We start from the raw sequence: 20,817 nt of genomic DNA, 5'->3' as shown, positions 1-20,817 counted from the left end.
ATGAAAAGGCTATAATCCAAAGTTCACACCTTTTGATTGTGTGTGTGCATGTGTGTGTGCGCTCGGGAACCGATGGTGTGAGTCGCAGAGGGGATCAAGTTGCTGAACAAACCACTCAGCAGATTCCTCAAAGTTTTTCTGTCCGCTGTGTGTTTTTCTGTTGTGTGTGTGCGTGAGAGAGCGAGAGAGAGACAAGTGTATGCTTTTGGTTTATGTAAAGTGTGTGACTGTATGTGTGTCATGCAGCCCGCAGTGTTGTGCCAGCCTCAGGCACACAGTTAACTGTCAGGATGGGGTAACAAGCAGCAGCTGACCTGTTGATGGAGTGGAAGTGAATGGGTCAGAACAAGAAGAAAGCGTCTGTGTGTCCGTCTGTGTGAGAAAGCACCTGAAATACACAATGATTGTACACTTTGTGCTCTGCAGTTTCTGCCTCAATTAACATAAGACCAACGTATTTTATGTTTGTTTGTGTCAGTGAAAAAGACGGAAGAGGATAAGTGAGATTTCAGTTTTTTGTGAGTTAATTCTGTCCAATAAGCTGCCTGAAAGGCTAAATGTGGCCTTACGCAAAAAGAAGTCCTGTTGGTTTTTAATCAGTTTAGAAACTATGGATGTGATAATGGAATATGGCTTATAAACAATAACAGCAAGGGATTACAGGGTTTCTCCAAAGGCATAAATAGCAGACTTGTGAGTATTGGTGTAATTTAAGCCTGAGAACAGACAAATTGTCACTGAAGCGTACTGCAGGAAAGTACACATAGGGTTTGGTTTTTAAAATCTTAAGTTTTACTACAGTACAGGGCAGAAATAAAGACGTAAATGTTACTTTTCAAACATACCTGGTAATAACAATGAGCTCCTGAGGATTCGTTTGTGTTGCAGCGTTCCAAACTTTTGAGACACACAATATTTTACAGATGCACACACATGCTCACACACCTCTACCTTGATCGGTACATCAGCGCTGTGTCCCGCTGTCAAGAGCTCTCCATGAAAAGCATTCCTCGGCTCTCGCCCCAGTCTCGCTTGCCTGCCAACAACAACGTTGTGTTGGACTCTGCAAACCCATCTGACTCAAAGACCATTGGAACGTTAGGGGCAATAAAAGACCAGAACTCTCAATCAAAAACATAAAGGTTCAGCCCCAGCGATCGCATTCTGCCAAAATATACAACACAACAAAAAATGACCAAATTAGCAAGTTTTTTTTTCTGCGCTTAAAAAAAATCATGTTTGAATGCCGCTCCTCTACTTCTGATGATATTTTGCAGCTCTTATTTTGCCATGCTAGTTATGCTATAGATAGTATTTTTACCATGCTAAGAAAATTCGTAATTTTAAAATTTTTATGTGAAATGCATTCATGAGTTTGATTTGAACAAACAGCACAGCACTGGCAATCATCACCGAATTTCTGCAAATGCAAAATAGAGAACCAGACAAAACACATTAGAACTGCGAGTTAATTTGTCACTGTGTCATATCACAAAATGTTAGCGTGAGAAAACACAGACGTGTATTCGTGGTATTTGGCACCCAGAGCCAGAAAAACAGTCTGTTGGTACTTGAGTGTAACAACTAATGCAATTTGCATTAATTTTGCTAATAAGTGTCCAATTTTAGAGCGAATATAGAATAATGGACATGGGGCCAAACCAGGTGAGTTTACTCAACCTTCTGTGGGGCACGGCCGGTTACATCAGGGCTAACTAGCCAGAGAAGAACTACAAGACAAACATGCAAGACTATTATATCAACTGAGGCCATTTTGTGGGATCCTTGCAATGCTCAGATCTTGCTCTAGCATATAAATTTAAATGTAGTCACAAGGCAGTGTGATGATGCCATAGTGTCATGCATAATATATGTTTTGTCGAGCAAACTTGCACGTCATTGTCATAAAATTAAAGTCATATGATGCTTTTCTAAGTTTGTACTTTTAAAATGTGTGATTTTAGCCCATAGGTAGATGGTGGCTCGGCAATATGATGGTGTCATAATATGGCCCTTTCTCAATTCTCAAGTACGCGAGTACGGACTCGCGATTTGTACAATTGGAACGCCAGCGTACTTGATGATGTCACAGGTCCGGAGTTTTTACTGCCGTCCCCTCTTAATTTAACTGTGATTAATATGTCATGAAGCTTAACTTTAATCACAGCCAAACCGGTTTACTCAGGAACAAATAAAACACTGAAATAAACCAAACATTAACATTTAGAAGTGATCTAAGTGACTTTTATATCATGTTTAACCTCAGTAGTGAAATCTCTATTAATAAAAATAGTGTACATGTACATACGTGTACATACCTTAATAAAAACAAGCAGGTGAGATGTTAGAACGCTTTTATTTTTATTTTAGTGGACACTCAATACAATAGACAGCTGCTGGGGTTTGGGGTTTGTTTAACCTGAGTAGTGAAAAGACCGCGGGGAGGGGGGTTTGAAAACGATGTGCCGGGAGTCCGCTGTTCTCGCCGGGTATCATAATCCTTGACCTCGCTGTCTGCTATGGAGCTGGCGGGTCACAGACGTCTCCGAAAACGTCGGAGCGCGTTTAGAAATATATGATATCTTGATAAATCGAGCAGATATTTGAAGTTTACACAGCTACATTCTCGCTTGAAAATAACTTAAAAGGTTATTTTGTGACCCAGAAAGAGTAATATTTAAAAGTTTTTAGCCCCGCTCGTCCGCCATTGCCGCGTTTGAGTTTTGGACGAAATGCATTCTGGGATATTTAGCTGTACCAAGTAAACACAAGTCACCACCGATGCATGCTCGATAAAACGGGCGGAGCGAGAACACATCCGGGACTTTTTCGCGTTCTCGGCTTGATGCGTACTTCGAATTGGAACAGTACTTGGTCTCCGACTGATGATGCATCACGAGAACGCAAGTACGCACAAGTACGCATATTGAGAAAGGCCCTATGTATTATACATGAGAACCTCCACCTCACTATATGCCCAGCTTGGACAGACAGTCGGAGATTTGGAGTATTAGAGTAAGATACTGTTGAATTAATAACTCACAGCGTGTCTTTTATCCTGTCTTCCTTCTCTTACCCCAACCGGTCACAGCAGATGGCCCCGCCCCTCCCTGAGCCTGATTCTGCTGGAGGTTTCTTCCTGTTGAAAGGGAGTTTTTCCTTCCCACTGTCACCAAAGTGCTTGCTCATAGGGGTCATATGATTGTTGGGTTTTTCTCTGTATTTATTATTGTAGGGTCTACCTGGCTATATAAAGGTTGTTGTTGTGATTTGGCGCTGTATAAATAAAACTGAACTGCACTGGATTCAAATGAGTCAGTATAGTGCCACAGTACATATGCTATTGAATAACTGGGTGTAGTTGGTGAAAGAGAGTTTATTCGTGACATAGCTTCTGCTAAAAAAAAGAAATACTTGTAGCATATTAAGGTACTACTCTAAGTATTTGTTTACAGTAACTACAGTACAGTAACTAATATTCCCCATATTGTCTGAATATAAGGTCATCGTTTGGTGAGGATAGTTTAGGATTTACTGAAGAACTGATGATTATACTGCTATAGTCCGTCTAAACAGCCGAATCTGCCCAGGAATTCTGTTGATAGTGTAAACTTACATAAAATAAATCCAGAATAAATTTACTGATTTTATCTGGAGAAGTAAAAGCTTAAAGTGATGAAGCTAATGTGGATGAAAGTATGTGTTTGCTCCAAATACAGACTAATTCATCATCCAGGTTGGAACTTGAGCTTCGCATTTGCCGTTGTTTTGGGAGTAACTGCTGAAAGAACAGAATGTACAGTATGAACTAATTTTTTCTTTACTTGGCCTTCAGACTTTCTCCATCAGTCCATGCAGAGATCGTGCAGCTCTGAGCAGGAAGCTTCTGTCCCTGTAGGAATAGCATGTGTCTGACGTGGGCTATATTTTCCTGTAGTTAAGCTGCAGAATACCCAACATGCATATTCAATCTGTCTACATACTCTGTACTGCATAACCATAGGGCAGACAGAGAGGGGGCGAGCATTTGTTTATGCATATGTGGGCACAAACAAACTATCTTCAAGGAGCTTTAAATTATTGTGGGAAGTCAGTTGTGGGCAAGAGAAGCCCATTTTAAAGCCCTGCAATTTTCTCAAAGATGCCAACTACCCAAAAAGATAAGACAGTAATGCTCAAGCACTCTGAAATTCATAATTACTGTAATTGACTATATACAATGTTATAAGTTTGTAAATGGGATCTGTGAGTATGATCTGGTCTTCACAGTGATTGGATGTAAACTGTGGTCCAGTCTTTATCTAAATGACAAATGAGTCTGTGACCCTAAGTTCAGGTTAAGTGGTGGTCCTACAGACAGCCTACGGATAACTTTGCAGACTATAATCTATATGTTTACTGTCACCAGGGGGAAGTGTCACAAACAACCAGTCTGTGTGCTGCGCTTGCTTATGTCTATCAGCCAGCGGCAAAGAAGAGCAAAGTTATAACAAATAAAGCGCTAAAGTAAAACTAGGTGTTAAAAACAATGCAGCCTCCATCTGTGCTTCTTATGCAGTATTTTATGTTTTTAGTGCTTTTCCAATTTGTGTTGAACTCCGCTGTTATCCGGTTCCCTATTCTGGGCCACTTTTCAACATACACACAGCCTCGTCCACATCGAGCATCTTTCTAGTCACCGCTCTGACTGGCCTGTCTACAATGTTGCTGACTGATGAAAAGTAAAGTCTGTCTGTTTCCAATTTACATCAATATTTAGGCTTACTATCCAACTGCTTTACTCAGCTACACTGGGCTTCAGCTGGCAGACAACCACTGTGACCTAATGCTATAAAATACCTTGATAAAGCTGATTTTTTTCAGCTTTTCTGACCCATAGGCAACAATGCATTCCCAAATTATGATGCTTCCTGTTCAGTATTTTTTCATTAGGATGGTGTCAGTGTGCAGGAATCTTTTACACTTTGTGTTTACATCAGTCCGTGTAAACATCAGGTGTGTAGTGAAGTTTCTTTGATTGGAAAATAGCTGCTTTTCTATCTCATTAAAAGTTTGCGTTCATTTAAGATGAATTCTTTGTGCACATCGCAGATGACTCATTACTAAATTCTGCATTCATAGACAGTTTGTCTAACTGTGGAGTGATAAATATCTACCATCCATAAAAGTTACTTTATGCAAAGCAAATGTTTCTTGTCGGAGTCTTCCAGGACCTCTTTTTTATGAGCCATGGTTCAATTTAGCAGATGTTTCTTGTCAATGTGAAATAAAATTGTGTTTTTTGTAAATCAACACATCTCTAACCGGCACCTCCAGTATTATTCGAGTGACTGGACTTGGACTGGATGGTTATTCACTCCTGACCCCAGTTAGCATTCGTTGGTGTCGTAATTCAAGACAAATATGCATTATATTTATTTAAATTCACATGCTTTTCTTCCTGTTGAAGGCTATGTTTTATTTTTTTTTATATATTATATTTTTGTAAACCTACTTTCAGCTGCGTATTTACCATTTACTTAATAGGAGCCTCATGTGCAGAAGTACATAGACAACCTGAACTGCGTCTCGTGAAAAAGAAGGAAAGATTTTTTTTTTTTACTTGCTTTAGTTTCAACCCCAAGAGACAGATTTAAAAAGACTTTTCTTTGGTCAAAGACCTGGGAGCAGGAGAGGAGGAGGAGGAAAAGAGGCTGCTGTTCCTGTGTTCCCATCACTGGGGAGAGAGAGAGTGGAAAGGAAGAAAATTTAGAGGTAGAGGAGGAAGATGTAGAAGAGGTTAACTGTCGAAAGTTGAGAGGTTTGGATAGAGGTCCTGTTCCTGTGATACCCTGGGGACGAAATTGAGGAAGTATGTGTATGCGTGTGCGTGTGCGCACGCAAATGTGAAAAAGCCAGGAGAGGGAGAAAAAGAAAAGAGTCTGCAGTGAACGAAGAGGACGGCGTGAATGAGTGTGCTGAAAGAGGAAAAGAGTGAGCAAAGTGGAGTGGCAGAAAGGAAAAGAGTGATGTCAGGGAAAATGAGAGGAAGGGAGGGGGTTAAGGACAAGAAAAAAGATTGGTAGTGGAGTAGTTTAGAGGTAAGGGGAGTAAGATTATAATCTTAGAGGAAGAAAAAAGATATAAATAAATAAATAAATACAAAGGAGAATTAGGATTATGTGGCAGTAATACCACCAATCAAAAGAGGTAAATGTGTGCAAGAAAAAGAAAGATGGGAAAATATTTCAGACACACTAAGTAAAGAAAAAATGGATTTTATGTGTGTTCAGAGAGATATATATCAGAAGAAAATAACAAAAGCAGACCAAAAGATCCAGCGATATGTAACCACATTACCAGGAAAGAAAAGAATAGATGTATAGGGTAGGAAAAGGAGAAAGAGTGAACTCTCGGGCCCCTAATGAGAAAGCCATACAGATGAACGAACACATTCCCCTATCCAGGAATGATGAGTTTGGAGGAGAGCAGGCTCCTCTGAATACCTGTATGACTAATGTCTTTTTCACACATTTCACTTCCATCCATCCATCACTGTGTCCACATCCTGTTTCCATGTTTAAATAACAGCCCTCTTTGTTAGCACAAGCTAGGAACTACTGTCACGGTTCCCCCATTTTTATAACTCTCTTCTCACCTCTTTAGGATTTTTTTCTTCATCTTGTTCATCTCCTACTTCTGCAGCTGCACAGTGAAGGAATGAATCTAGTTCCAGCTGAGCCTTTTTAAGGCTTTTTTTTTGTTTATATATTTAAACAAATCTGGTGTTGCATTCCATAACCCATAATCTCCTCTCACTCTCTACACACAAAGCCCCACCCCCAGAGTCAGCGACTAAACCAGGCCTAGCTCACTTATGCATCTTCCTCAGTGCTCCAAACTACATTTAGCAACATTTTTAGCCCCACGAGGTGTTGCTTTTGTACCACAGGCACACCTCTGTCTGCAGGTTGCAGCGGCATATTCATTCACATATTCAAACACAGGGAGAACATGCAAACTCCACACAGCCCCAGCCTGATGGTGGAATTGAACTCAGGACCTTCTTGCTGTGCGGCAACAGTGCTAACCACCGTGCTGCCCCTACACTGCTAAAATGACTGAATTCAGACTGAACTGAACAGTGACAATGTCATCTTAGTTTAGTAACTTTTTAATTGTACCCAGAGATTAAAAAAAGATAAATATAAATAAGAACAGCTTCATTGGGAATTTGGCTTTTATGGAATCACGTCTAGGTGTGGGCAATGCGAAAAGAGACAAGTAAACAGATGTTGGCCGCCTGGAGATGGACATGTTTATTAGCCTTAGCACTTTCCACTGAAAGCTGGAAAGACTTTAGCAACATGCAGGAAGAGAGTATATTTTGAAACAGGGTAAGGAAACTATGTTTTTGTGGTGTATTTCAATCAGTGTGTTTTAATAAAAGTGCTTGTGACATCTCATGGTTTTCACTTGGCACACTTAGTAGAAAATAAAGAGATATAGATTGTGTAATGCCACTCAGCCTAAAAATACAGTCATATGATTTATGCATATCATGCGTGCCAATGCTCCACGGCTGGACAATGATGTATTTTCTTAATGTTCAAAAACCCAATTTAATTTTGGGATTGCCCCGCACTTAATAATCTGTTGTGGCTCTCGTCGCTCCTGTTTCTCACGCCAGCCACACAGAAGTGAAAAACTGGAATGCCAGCTGTGATAAAACTAGTCAATCTTTCACTGTTCTTAGTGGATCGCTACTATAATGATTACCCCTATAACCTTTTCTGATTGCACTTAAAACAGTCTGCACTTCTTTGCCTTTTCTTCTTCACTCTCAACCCCCCCACACCAGGCTACTCCTTTTCTCCCTTGCACAAAAAATCAACTGCGACCTCTAACACAATCACAAGCCAACCAAAAAACAGCATAAGAAGAGGTTCCCGACAGCCAACCAATCATTTTTTGACAAGCACACATTTAAGCAGTATCAAAGGGGGCAATGAATTAAACACACCTGAAATGTTTGAACTGTATCTGGCCACATCGATTTGATAAACGTCTGTCAGGCGCGCTGTTTTCATGGACCGCCGTTTGTCCTTTCTTTCACATGTTTAACCTACAGGACGTGACCTGAAGTTAGTTGTTTAATGGTGGATTTTCTTACAATTGCCTTTTGTTGCTTGCTGGGGAATTGTTTGCTACATGGTGGCCTACTGTGTGTTTTTATTGCTATATTTAGAGAGTATTGTTTTAACCTAAAGGGGGTAATGCAAGGTCAAACAGAGATGCTCAGAAACGAGTTAACTCCCACGCCACTCCTGCTTCTACCTCTCTGTGTTTCTGTTTGTCTTTCTTTGTGTGCCTGTCCTATTCACTCGTATTTCATTCCCTTTCTCTTCGCAGACTTACTCCCTTAAATTCCATACTCCCTTATTCCCTTATTCATTTCCTCCTCGCTTCTCCTCTTACCTTCCCTCTTTCCTTCCTCGGTTTCTCCCCCCCTCTCTTTGTTCTGTCCCCTCCATTTCTCTCCATCATTTCCTCCCACCTTTCCAATTCAATCAGGCTACTTTAATCCCTTTTGTTTTCCTAGTGTGCTATTTCACAGTAGAGCGGCTACCGAGCGGTCAAGGTCATGCCTGGCTTCGTGTCAGTGTGGCATATCAAATGATATTAAACTTATTAATTGGCTTTGTGTTCGCTTCCAATGGATGCTTTTAAGACTGTAAATTTACCAAGGAGTAAACTTACTTCTTCCTGGAATAATTAGATTGTATTTTGTATTTAAGTTATAATCTAACTTATAAGCTTGTCAAACAACAAGTTTGTTCAAAACTGTAGTATTTTGTCTTTTTCTTGGAGGGGTCAGAATGATCCATGTTCTCGTAGATCAAGTTGCACACTCTTCATTCATGCCCAGTATACTAATATACTAATTATTCACGTCTTACATAACCAGGCTGAATTTACTGCTGATGCTACTACCGGTAGTAAAGTTTTCATTTTTCTTCTACCCTCAAGGTCCCCCCAGGGTGTCAGAGCGGGTGAACCATCGGCAGAGCGCACGTCTGGGTCGCACGGTTAAGCTGCCCTGCCCTGTGGAGGGTGACCCCCCTCCCCTCATCATGTGGACCAAAGATGGCCGCAACATCCACAGGGGCTGGACACGGTTCAGGGTGTCACAGCACGCTCTGCGTATTAAGGAGGTGGAGATGGATGATGCAGGAACTTACATCTGTAAGGCCACCAATGGGTTTGGCAGCGTAAATGTCAACTACACACTTATTGTGATAGGTAAGTGTTTCGTGCATGAGACATCAATGTGAACCTTTGGATGAATTGCATCAACGCGTAAACTCTCTGGAAAGTTACGTAGTCCATCATATTTTTCAAACAAAATTGAACTGTTTGATCAGTAGAACTGTTTGAGCACGAAATGAATCATTTTGTGCTTCATGTAAATGTAAAAATTGAGTTGCACCAGTGCAGGCGATGCAAACTGTTAGTCCGGAGGCATGGAAATTCCTCATCTGTGTGTGCATCTCAATGTTAATGTCACTATAAAAGAGGCTTTGTTGTGCCATGTTTCTTTTTCCTATACAATGCCCAGAAGGCTGTATTGTTGTTAGTGTCTGGGTGGGTGAGCTGTTATGTGGAGGCAGCAGTCTGTGACTCCTCTGACAACCTTGCTGCACAAATACAAGTGTGTATTTTATTTTTTGTACATGGACTCAAATAACCACTTCCCTCAACTCTTATCCATGTAAACAAAATACCTGTTGGAAGGACAGTGTGTCAGCGTACATTTACACATGCAAGCCTCTGTCTTTGCCTGCTCGTGTGTCTGGGTCTGTGTGCCGGTGAACCTCCACACCCGTCTGTGTGCGTGCTTCATTCCACGAGTTTGTGCACATGCCACCCGATTTTGTGTGTGTCTCTGTGTGTGTGTGCGCGTGTGTGTGTGTGTGTGTCAGGTTTCAGTCAGTAGAGTGGATGCCAGCAGAGTGATTAAGGCTGCATAGCGTTCCAGAGAATCTGACTAAAGCTGTACTCTCTATACTGCGTCGGCACTTCAAAGACTGGGTTGAGTAAAATGCTCCGATGCAAATTCATTCATTCGGTGTTTTAAAAGGACAAAAGTATCTTCAATTTGAAATGAAGTCATGCACCAAAGTTAACAGGAGTCAGGTTGAAATCTTAGATACCACAACACTTGCAGAAAACCTAATGATGCAGCGTTTTATCTATCAATGAATATGCCCAGATTTTCTTCCTATAGATACAGCATAGATTTTATTATCATTGAAATGACAGGTCTGAATTTCAGTTACAGTGTCAACAATACAGTTTCAGTCCCAGTTTTCCATATATTTGCATATTGCCGGTCGAAAATATCCTTTTATTTTCCTGTAATTATTATCGGTATGCATTCAAAGCTGCATCGGTCTTGACCTGAACTTCAAAGGCAAGCTGGCATACAGAGGGCGGGGGCGGTGGTGGAAGGGTTGGGGGGCAACAGCTGCCGCTGAGGTCATCCAGGCAAGCAGCTGCTGCCCCCTTCTCCCCTCCCTCATTCATTGTCCCTTTCACTCACTTCACATATGCACACACACATTCATGCTATGCACAGTTAATTGGGCAAATGTATGTATATTATGTGTTTGTCAGTCTCACTGGTAATGAGAGCCAATCCTGTGAATTACAACATCAAAACTTGAGAATAGGATAATTTCCACTTAAAGCAAAGTACAAGCAAATCAACACCCATACGTAAATTTAAAACTGTATAGATTTATGCATCTTTGACAGTAGTTCTCAAGTCCCACAACCTTCATTAAGATGTAGCATCTTAGATTACAAGGCCCCTTTGGCTTTTTGATTTGAAGTCTTCACTTAAAACTGAGTGAACTCCATCTGTTGAGGAAAACTGTTGAGATAAGTGAACACATCTACAGAAATACAGATATTTCCTTGTGAGTTTGCAGTCAGATGCTTTATTTTTAGGCTCTAATTAAGTGAATCTTCATGCCAAAAATAGAAGTACTTCAGGACAGGAACTGACAGCCCCTACAGTGTTTAATGTTTCCTTAAATTCACAGAATATTTCAGAGCTTTTATTTGCAAATATGTGCAAACTAACATACAAAACTGTGCAAAAGTAGACAGTCATACATTATATTGACTTTCAAGCTCATTAGAGCAGCAAGGATTGGCTTGAGAGCTTTGCATGCATGCTGTACATGTAATTAATTAAAATTCCAAGCAGGGTAATGTAACTTGTATGTTTGCAATAGAAAATGATCATGGCTTGCAGACTCTGGAAACTGTTTTCATAGCTGGATCAATCTACATTAGTAAGGATGCTCAGAGCATGGAGTGGTAGTTGTTGTAATACCTTACTCTGTGGACCTTTACCTGTTTCTCTATTTGATGTACTTTGCTGCTCTGCTAAGGGTTCTCTCACTGTTTCGCTTCCTTGCTTCCACCACACGTCCTCTTCGCTTTCATCTCCCCTCCTTACATGTGTGGTCCTGTGTTAATTATCTTATGACCGGTCTGTTTCACAGTAATGAGCCCACACCTGCATCTTATTGTATTTCCCTCTCAATTTCTAACCAAGAGTATCATTTAACACCTTTTTCTTATTAGCACCCAATATCAGCGCTCATTCCTCCTTCCCCCAGTCAGCTGGCTCATTTTCCTCCAACCACGTTTAATTTGTACCAATATTTTCACAGTTTCCTATTTTCCCCAGATGTTTTAGCATTCGATTGCCGTAAAACACCCACTGTACTCCGCCTCAGTGGTTGGAAGGCATGGAGAGGCATTTTGTGAAGGCAGGCTTTTGTTGATGTGGGGAAATTGGAAGATTCTTTGAAGGGCTAGTTCTTTTATTGTGTGTAGGTTGGAAAATGTTTGTAAGTAAAATGTGTGCGTGTGTTTGTGTGAGTGTGTGGTTGTTTATTTGAAGACTTTTGCATGCGCGTATGTTCATGCATCGTTGTGAGAAGATTTATTGGACCACCAGTAAAGTGAAACCAAAAAAGATTTTTTTTTCTGCTCTACAAACCACAGTGACCTTCAAAAAAACTGAAAAGGCGAGGCAAGCTTCTCTTTCGTACTCCCACAGTCTTTTCGTGGAGTTTCTTCTCTTTTGTTCTCCCTTATTCGCTTTTCGTTAACTTTGTCTTTTCATATTGTGAATTTTTTTCTTACTAGAGCAATGAATTACAGAAAATTTATAGCTTAAACCAGATGCGATGACAATGAAAGCATGTCTGGAGCAGAATTGGGAAACTGTGCATAAAAAGGACGGAAGGAAATGGCTTGGAGTCGTGTGTATGTGCGTGCATGCTTGCATTTAGGCGTGCTTTCAGTGCATGTGCGCATAAAAATGCGGTTTTGAGTTTTAATGAGCACGTGCGTGTGTGTCAGTGTGCATATGCAGGTCTGTTCGCAAGTGGGTGACATGATGATTTGTGGTGATTTAAGAGCTCAACCATAGCAGCTGACATCTGTTCATAATTGGAGAACAAAGCGCAAAGACAGGCAGAGAAAGATATCAAACCTCGACCTAATGTATGTTTGAATAAATACGGTTGTACATGATTTATGTTCATCAAGCCGTGGCTACGTAATGAAGACTGAAGCAAGAAAAGTCGAATCACAACATTAAACATGACAAATGGCAAAAACCAAAGCAGGACTATGAAGAAAATTGATTTAGAAAATTATTGTATAGTTTCTTCAATAAAATCTGGTGATTTAATGCCAGGATTAGCCCACTAATAGCAGTGAACTCCTGACATCACACAGCTCTGCCCTGTTTGTCATGAAACTTTAATGTGGTACTGCACACCAAATAAATGGTTTCACATTGTTGCCTGAGACTGCTTGTTTCCTGGTAGGACTGCACTTCTTTGACAGCAAATCCAGCTCGTTTTTGCACGTTCAGTCTTTCTTCATTAAACTGCATTGCATGTGTGAGACCGCAGCTGTCTTCCAGCCAGAAGCTAACACATGAGATCACGTTGCAGACCAACATCATCTCGCCATCCGTCAGTTTCTCCATCCTGATGCCCCCTCTTATTTCGTGTTCTCAAATTTCTGATTTTTTAATTGAGATATCTGGTGCCTCATCTGGAGAGGATGTAGTGGCAGCCAAGGTTTGCAACTTAATTGGTGTGAGTCACACGCAAAGAGAGAAAAGTATGTGTCTGTGATTGCGCAGAGCTGAAAATGAATCTCAAGTAACCCAGTGTCTTGCCCTCGCTACCTCATCCACCTACTTGACAAATTAACCATTTCTGCTCAGGTTAGTTGGTGTTCACTCTAGCATTTGAGGCCTTACAGGAAGTAGGTTCTCAGTAAAGAGCGCAAAACATTAAAAAAGCTGTCATTTTAAGATAGAGCCCAGAAATCATCAGGTTGTTTACCCCTCCTCCTCTTGAACTTAAAGATGCCTTAATAGCAGGGGATCTGGTTCCAGGAGAAGTTCCCTTCCTTTGTCTCTCCTTATGGAAATACTTGTTTCATTATAGCGCATAATTTTATTAGATTCTCAACTGAAGAAGTCTCAGCTGGGAATTTTTAATAATGTATGGTAAAAATCAGAAATAAGTTACATTGTATTCCAGAAGTCTTTGCATTTAAGGATAAAAATGACACGAGCTTATGCTTGATTCGGCCAACAGTTGCAGAAAGTTAGGGCAGAGTTGAAAGAGTGTATGTGCGCCTGTTTCTTCGCCTGTCACAGTCATTTTGTTCGGTTCCGCATCACATTTGTTCCGTTCTCTGTGGTCCTGCTTTTGTTACAACACGCCGCCCTTACAGTGAAGTAGACAAAGCTGTTGCTCCGGATATCAGGGTGGCACTGTGGAGATGTAAACATGCTGGTGTGTATGCGTGCGTGTTCAGGCAGATATGACGCAGCAGAAAGAACGGGTTCAGGTTTCAAAAGCTGTTTACCACCTTGTTGTTTCTTGTAACGATAAACATTAAGATGCACATGGATATATTTACTGCATCTTTTTGCATATACATGTCAACAAGACGGGACGGGAAAATATTTGTCCAACCCCTCACATGCACATGTGACCGGCAAATGTGGACAAAATACAGATGCAAACTGACATCAGCGCAGTCGCACACTCCTCAGAGGCCCCTGCCTCCATTTCATGCTTGTCTGTCCCACATCCTCTCGTTCTGCCTCGTTTCACTTCTAGCAAAGAGGAGGAAAGAAGATGGACGTGGGGGAGACACAGCAAAAGAAAACAGAGCCGTCAACAATGCCGGAGAATAAAAGAGAACAATAAAATCTACGGAAGTCTTGGAAAAACTGTCTTCACAGGTTGAGATGTCACACATGCATTCAAAGCAGTGTAGGGATAAGGAGAGTTGTATCTGCTGCATCTCCTTTTACCTAACACTGAGGTGGTCTGTGGAAAATAGTAGCCACGAATACTTATCTCTCTTAACTTCTCATGCAAACTACAACCAACTCTTCTCACAGTCACCTTCTCTCTGCTTTTTTCCCGTCCTTTTTTCATCCACCTCAAATATCCTTCTTGTATTTCTCTCAAAACCCTCCTGCAGTTGGATTCCTTCAGCATTACCAGTCAAGAGGAGACGTCTTTTCTCTTGAGCGTCTTTCACCTCCTCGTTCTTTTGCCTTCTGTTTGCCTTCATGCTCCATTAACATCTGTGTATGTCCATGTGTGTGTGTGTGTGTGTGAGTGCATATGGCTTTTTCTCTACTGATTGTATGCCAAGTAAAGCTCTCACAGACCCCTAATGGGTCTTAAATACCCCGTGCTAGCTTTGACTTCAATTCTCTGCACTAGATGCCATCTGTCAGTCAACAAGCCTTTTTCTCAAGGCCCAAGCGGTGACTCATTTTGAGGAGAAAATCCACCCGAAAACTGAAGTGAAGCACACGTTTCATATGATTACAGAGAGTGTAAGTGGTATGTCTAACTGAAGGCTGAAAACTCTTTAAATTACAGTTTTTCTATGAAATCCTCCCATTCCTCTCACTGTCGTGTGTCAGAGTTAGATTCGGAGTTAGGGAAAACTGACATCTGCTTCCACTTGTTACTACTAATGTAGTTAGTGCTAGTAGCATAAGCTAAATGCATATTGGTATCGACAATATATGGCCGAAACTTCGAAAAGCACCATCTGCTTGATTGTGGAAGAATCTGGAAGACTAGCAGGACGGTGTGCCCTGCTGCACCACAGCAACTGCGCGGTAACAGCTCAGAGGCCAAGGCACTGACCAGGCCTCCAAACTTCACAGATCTCAGTGCAGTCAAGAATATCTGCGCCGAGCAAACAGATCCACAGCAGAGCTCGCAAAATTTCAAAATCCCTGGTAGCCCTTCGGGCAGGGACTCTTCAGTTTTTGGTAGCCCAAAATAAATTTAAGTAGCCCGAATAAAAAAGAGCAATTTTTTGATTGATGTTTTGTTTCCTGTTTTGTTTCCTTTACAATATTATACATTAAAATATAATATTGTAACTGAAACAAAACATTAATCAAAAAATTGTTGAAACACAAATTACAACATTGTATAAAAATTACAATCATCAACTCAAATACTTGGTTCTAATTGAACAGACATTTCTATGAACTTGTAAGAACTGTGTAGAACATGAATCAGTCTGTGTCAGATCCTGAATTTGAAATTTCTACTGAAGTCACAGGAAAGAGGCAAGTGGAACCAAGATCGAGGCCATTTGCTTTTTGAAGTTTGCAAAGACTGCTAAATTGTGCCAGTGGTAGTTCACTCTTTGCAACATAGTACGCTGTTCTAAACTGATTTTCAGGTTTATTTTTAGTACGTTATTTGCAATTGGTGTTTGTTCTGGGAAAGATATTGCAGACTGAGCAATAATGCATTTCTTGCATTTCTCATGGGTTCTAATGGGGGCCTTTCTTAAAATGACTGGTCCCAGTAACAAAGGCGCTTGTCGACTCAGAAATCGAGGGAAAAGCAACAACACACCCGGCAGAACATTATGTTATTTACGTGCACATAAGTGGTCCGCATGTGCGCATTCGCTGTCAAAATAAAAGACGCGCACCAGATAAGAAGTTGCAACGCGCGTTTGCGTCCATATAAAAGGCACCGTTTTTGTCCGCTAGAGTGGGATTTTCACGGCACATTCTGCACCACATCTCTGTGCGTTCATCATTTGTTTGAAGCCAGCTCACCTCCTGCAAACACTTTTCCGAGAATACGAGCTTCTTTTGTGGTTCGGACTCCTTCTGACATTTCTTTGGAGGTGGAGGAACACCAAAGTAATTGCTTAAAGGAGCTTCTTCGACATCTTTAAGAGTTCTAAACAAATGTCTGTCCTCCTCCAGAAAATCTTATGTACGCAAACACGCGTTGCACCTTCTTATCTTGTGCGCATTTCTCATCTTGTGCGCGTTTTTTTTTATTTTGACAGCGAATGCGCACGCACAGCTCGTCATATTGCAGCCACGGAAATTCTTTTGTCCATGAAACCATAAAGCTGCACTTTCTTTTTGCCTTATAGTCTGATTTGTCATAACTTTTCCGTTTTGTGGTCACTTCTTCACCCTGACCTGTCTTATTCGGCTCAGCAGAACTAAAATATATATCCTGCTGCTTTTACACACGTACTCACATAACGGTCAGCGATTCTCTGCGCGATCAACCTCTCACACGTTTAAGCTTGCTGCGGGAGATTTCACTTGTCACGTTTGAATAGTAAGCTAACGATTGATAAGACGATGTCAGAGGAATTGGTGCGCAAATTATCATCACTCACCAATCAGTACTGTCGCTCTCTATACACAGTTCGCGCGATTGCAAAGTGAAAGCAAAAAACAAGCGCAAATTCAAATTTCAATATGTCACATATTGACAGTGGCTCACCGATGCCAATGACATAATTACCCAGCTACATTTTCGAAAGAATGCAAAAGCATTGACATATATTTTCCTTCCTATGACAGCCCGACGGGCAGGGCAGAGATAGATTTTGGTAGCCCGACTGGAAAAATCGCTAGCCCCGGGACGTCGGGCTAGCGATTTTGCGAGCCCTGCACAGGAGCCAAAGTATCCATCCAGACTGCTTAAGTATTACCAAGGTAGTTTTAACATTGTGGTTGATTCATAGATGTTGTATTAATGTGTTACTGTTGGGTTATCAGGTGAGAGCTGTACGTGTGTCAGAAAGATTAATGGGCTGGGAAAAACCATCAAGCTTTAGTGCAGGTAACTTTCTTTAAAATTACATGTTCTGACAAACTTATAATGTAGCAATTTAATGCTGTAAACTTAATAGCAAATACAGCTGTTGAGTAAAGACAGTACTGCTCAGTATGCAGAGTATTTCTGTTTTACTGGCACTCGACCTCTACGTATCCTCTCCGTCTTGCTCTTTGCTGTATTCTGCACTCTGTTAATTCTGTTTGAGGAAGGAATTTGATTTTAACTTCATTTACCAGCTTTTCAAAACTCTAAAGCAAACACATTTTCACCCTTGGTTTCCACAGCAACTCTCCCACAGCTAATCTGAGGTGTAATGTTACCTCTCTGTGTGTTTTGGCACAGCAGCGTCCTTTGAGTGAAAAATATAAGACTAATAAGAAATGTAGCAGGGTTTTATATGTATCATTTGATGCCCTATCACTCACATCATGAAGTGCACTCCATCCCCAGATATGGGTAAAACTACACGAAACTGAAAATTTGAGAATGCGAGATGCTTTAAAGTATCTCAGTTTGTCAATTAAGGCGGACGTGTCCAACAGTGATAGAAGATGGGAGAATCTGAAAGGCAGGGAGGGTGAGGACATATCGGCAATGAAAGCAAGCTAGACTGGAGGAAATATAATTGTAGAAACTGGGTTTGAAGTGGAAGAGTGGAGAGCTGAGGTTATAATTCTTTAAAAGGTCTTAAAGGTAAATGTTTTTCTATAAAAATCTACCATTTTGTATTATGGACAATTAAAAAATGTTTGGAAAAATCTAAATTTTTAATAAATTCACAGAACACATGTCGCATTACATTTATGCCGAACCAGACATCGGAACCACATCTTGTTTTTTCGATGGGGTACTAAGAATAAGTGCACTGTGTGCTTCTGATGACCATCAATGACATAGGTAAGTGCAAATTCAGTAACATTTTATTAATTCTTATTGATTTTGGTTGTTATAAACTCATAAAATTGCTTCCAAAGGGTTTAAAACCCTTAAATCTAACTGTCTTTAAGCATAGGAACCAGAGATTACTGTGTGACAAAACATTTTAATTTAAGATGCTCTGTTTTGCAAAGTTTTTACACAGTCATATGAGCTTAAGAGAAGCTCTTAACCTCTTAACTTTGAATAGACAGAAAATGTCAGCATGATTACCAATTTAATCTCTATTTTAAACCAAAAAAGAGTCATAATCCAAACTTACATTTTTGATAACTGTCCATCCTGGACATCAGACACCACAAAAGATAACTGTAGATAAATGTATACATTTTTAACAAACAAATGATACATTTAGAGATCACAGCCTGCTGTTAGAGAATCAACAAGTTAAGATGTGAGCAGGTGATTTAGCAGGGAGAGCTCGGTGCAATTGTAAGAGGCATCGACAAAGCCTCTCAAGGAGACACTCGCTGTTTCCAGAGTGGGTCCTTATGGGAGATGTGTCCTGCACCCCCATCACTTAACAGCCACCCACTGCCACTCCAAAGCCTCACCCCACCTGCAAATGAAAGCAAACAAGGTGCTTCAGAGACCCTCTCTGCATAACTTGCAGTCCCTCACACAGAGCAACAATGACGCTACAAACACACAGCAGTGGGGTTAACCTCTCCAAAAAACTAATTGGTGAAGTCTCTCACACACACACACTACAAATGACTGGGAGGAGGGGAAGATGGAGGAGAGGAGGGAAGAAGGAGGGAGGAAATGAGGGATTAAGAAAGAGGAGGGAGTAGCGCAACAGATAACTAACATGTAGTACGTCAAATAAATCTGTGAATAATGTAAGTTATATAATATTTGGATAATAGTGTATCTCTGGGTACTGTTTAAACAGATAAACAATACTTTAAACTGCTGTATACAGCTGAAACCAAGAGGGATACTGCAGCACGATATTTCCATTTAAAAATACTTAAATATGCGATTAGCTATGTGATATGAATCAAATGATATACTGATCAAGACAACAACAAAAAAAGTTTCAGAAAGTTTTACAAAGAACGAAGGAAAGGGAAGTGAATGGCTGAGTGTGGGTATTCGTGCCTGATCGGAGGAGTTAGCAGGGGAGCTGAACTTCTGAATAGACAGCTTAGTGGCCATTATACGGTCTAGAGGATTAGTCCTGTTAACTATTGTTACCCTCAGGGGGTAGCAGCACACACACACACACACAAAAACACGCAAGCATTCATGCTGCCATACCTAGACGCGTGTATTTTTTTTCCTTTTTATACACTAATTTTATTTATTTATTTATTCATTTTCTATCACATAGATATTAACTCATGTGCAGATAACTTAGAACACACACATGCCATACACCCCCACCCTCCCGCCCCGCCCTGTAACTCCATAATAGGCCAGTCTATTGACAGACCTGCTTGTTCGCTCAAGGAGTCTTTTCTCATTAAGACCAGGATTTTGTCGCTGGCCCCGCAGGCTCCATTGTCCACTTAGAGCACGTTATTAGGCCTTCCCTCTGTAACAACCCCCGTGCTGAATAGACCTGAGAGGAGTGGAGAGCCTGCGGAGGGCAGAACAGGGTCTGGCAATTAGCAAAGACATGTTTGAAGAGAAAAGGGAGGGGAAGAATGGAGAACTGGGGGAGAAAGAGCGAGCAGACCTGTGCTACAAAAAGCTTTCGTTTGAAGTTTTAGAAACTTTTGTCTGCTTTTGCTGCTTTCGCTGTTGTGCCGTCATCAAAGCCAAAGACAGGTTCTTCAGCACACACCATCCCTCCTCCTCCTCTTCCCTTCCCCTCTGTTCTTTTCTGTTCTTCCCTCATTTGTTACTCTTCTCCTCCAAAGTGCATTTGTGTCCACGCTGAAAGGCTCTGTATCTTCTGCGTTCGCTTTGATGTCTTAATGACAACATGGAGAGCAAATTATTCTCAGCAATTCCCTCCTTTATTCTCTTTTTGTCACTTTTTCGGATTCCAGCAATTACATCTGGCTTTTCCAGATGTCACTGCACTGACAGCAAGCAGGACAGGATACGACAGAACAACTCACACTGAGCTGAATAAAAAGCAACAGGCGTGGAAAAACTTGATCCACTTATCAAAACGTTTATCGCAGTTTGAACTATGCATCCCAAAGCTGGTGCTCTATCTGGATTTGATGAAGCCTTGTTGACTTGTCAGTGTTTTCCTGTCATGTGTTTATAGGTATGCAGTCTAAACAGTTTTTTTAAAGCTGCCTCTATTTCATATCTATTTAAGCTTCAGCAAGTTTGATTAAATGCTTTATCTCGCCTATTTCTAAACGTTCAACATAGCTGGAATGAAATAAGCAAAGAAAAAATATGATTAGAGAAAATTACCGCAGACAGAAATATCTTAAGAAATTACATGTAATTTGAAACAGATAACGTCACCGTTAAACAAGAAATGAGCTCCAACAGACGGGTTTTGTTCCGAGCCATCAGGTGTGCGTCTGCATGTAGTTACTTGCATAATTTTGCAGCATTCCACCGCATTATATTTCACCAAAATGCATGCACAATACATTTCCCCTCTCTGTTCTCTGGGTAAGATGTGTGTGTAGTTTTCCCCATGGTTCTTAGGCAAATACAGCAATGGTTCTAC

General features: G+C 40.9%; 1 protein-coding gene across 1 annotated transcript in view; it reads left to right on the top strand.

Annotated features, from left to right (window-relative positions):
* fgfrl1a (fibroblast growth factor receptor like 1a) overlaps positions 1 to 20,817 on the top strand; it is a 71,446-nt gene that overhangs the window by 20,718 nt on the left and 29,911 nt on the right. The window contains exon 3 of the mRNA XM_084907784.1: positions 9,010 to 9,282. Within this exon, the coding sequence (XP_084763910.1) occupies positions 9,010 to 9,282 (273 nt within the window). The remainder of the gene's footprint in view (positions 1 to 9,009; positions 9,283 to 20,817) is intronic.

This window comes from Perissodus microlepis, chromosome 2, assembly GCF_051167445.1.
Source record: "Perissodus microlepis isolate ML-2025 ecotype Zambia chromosome 2, ASM5116744v1, whole genome shotgun sequence".
In the NCBI taxonomy this organism is placed as follows: Eukaryota; Metazoa; Chordata; class Actinopteri; order Cichliformes; family Cichlidae; genus Perissodus; species Perissodus microlepis.
The sequence above is the reverse complement of the archived record's forward strand: the minus strand, read 5'-3'. Positions and strand labels throughout refer to the sequence as shown.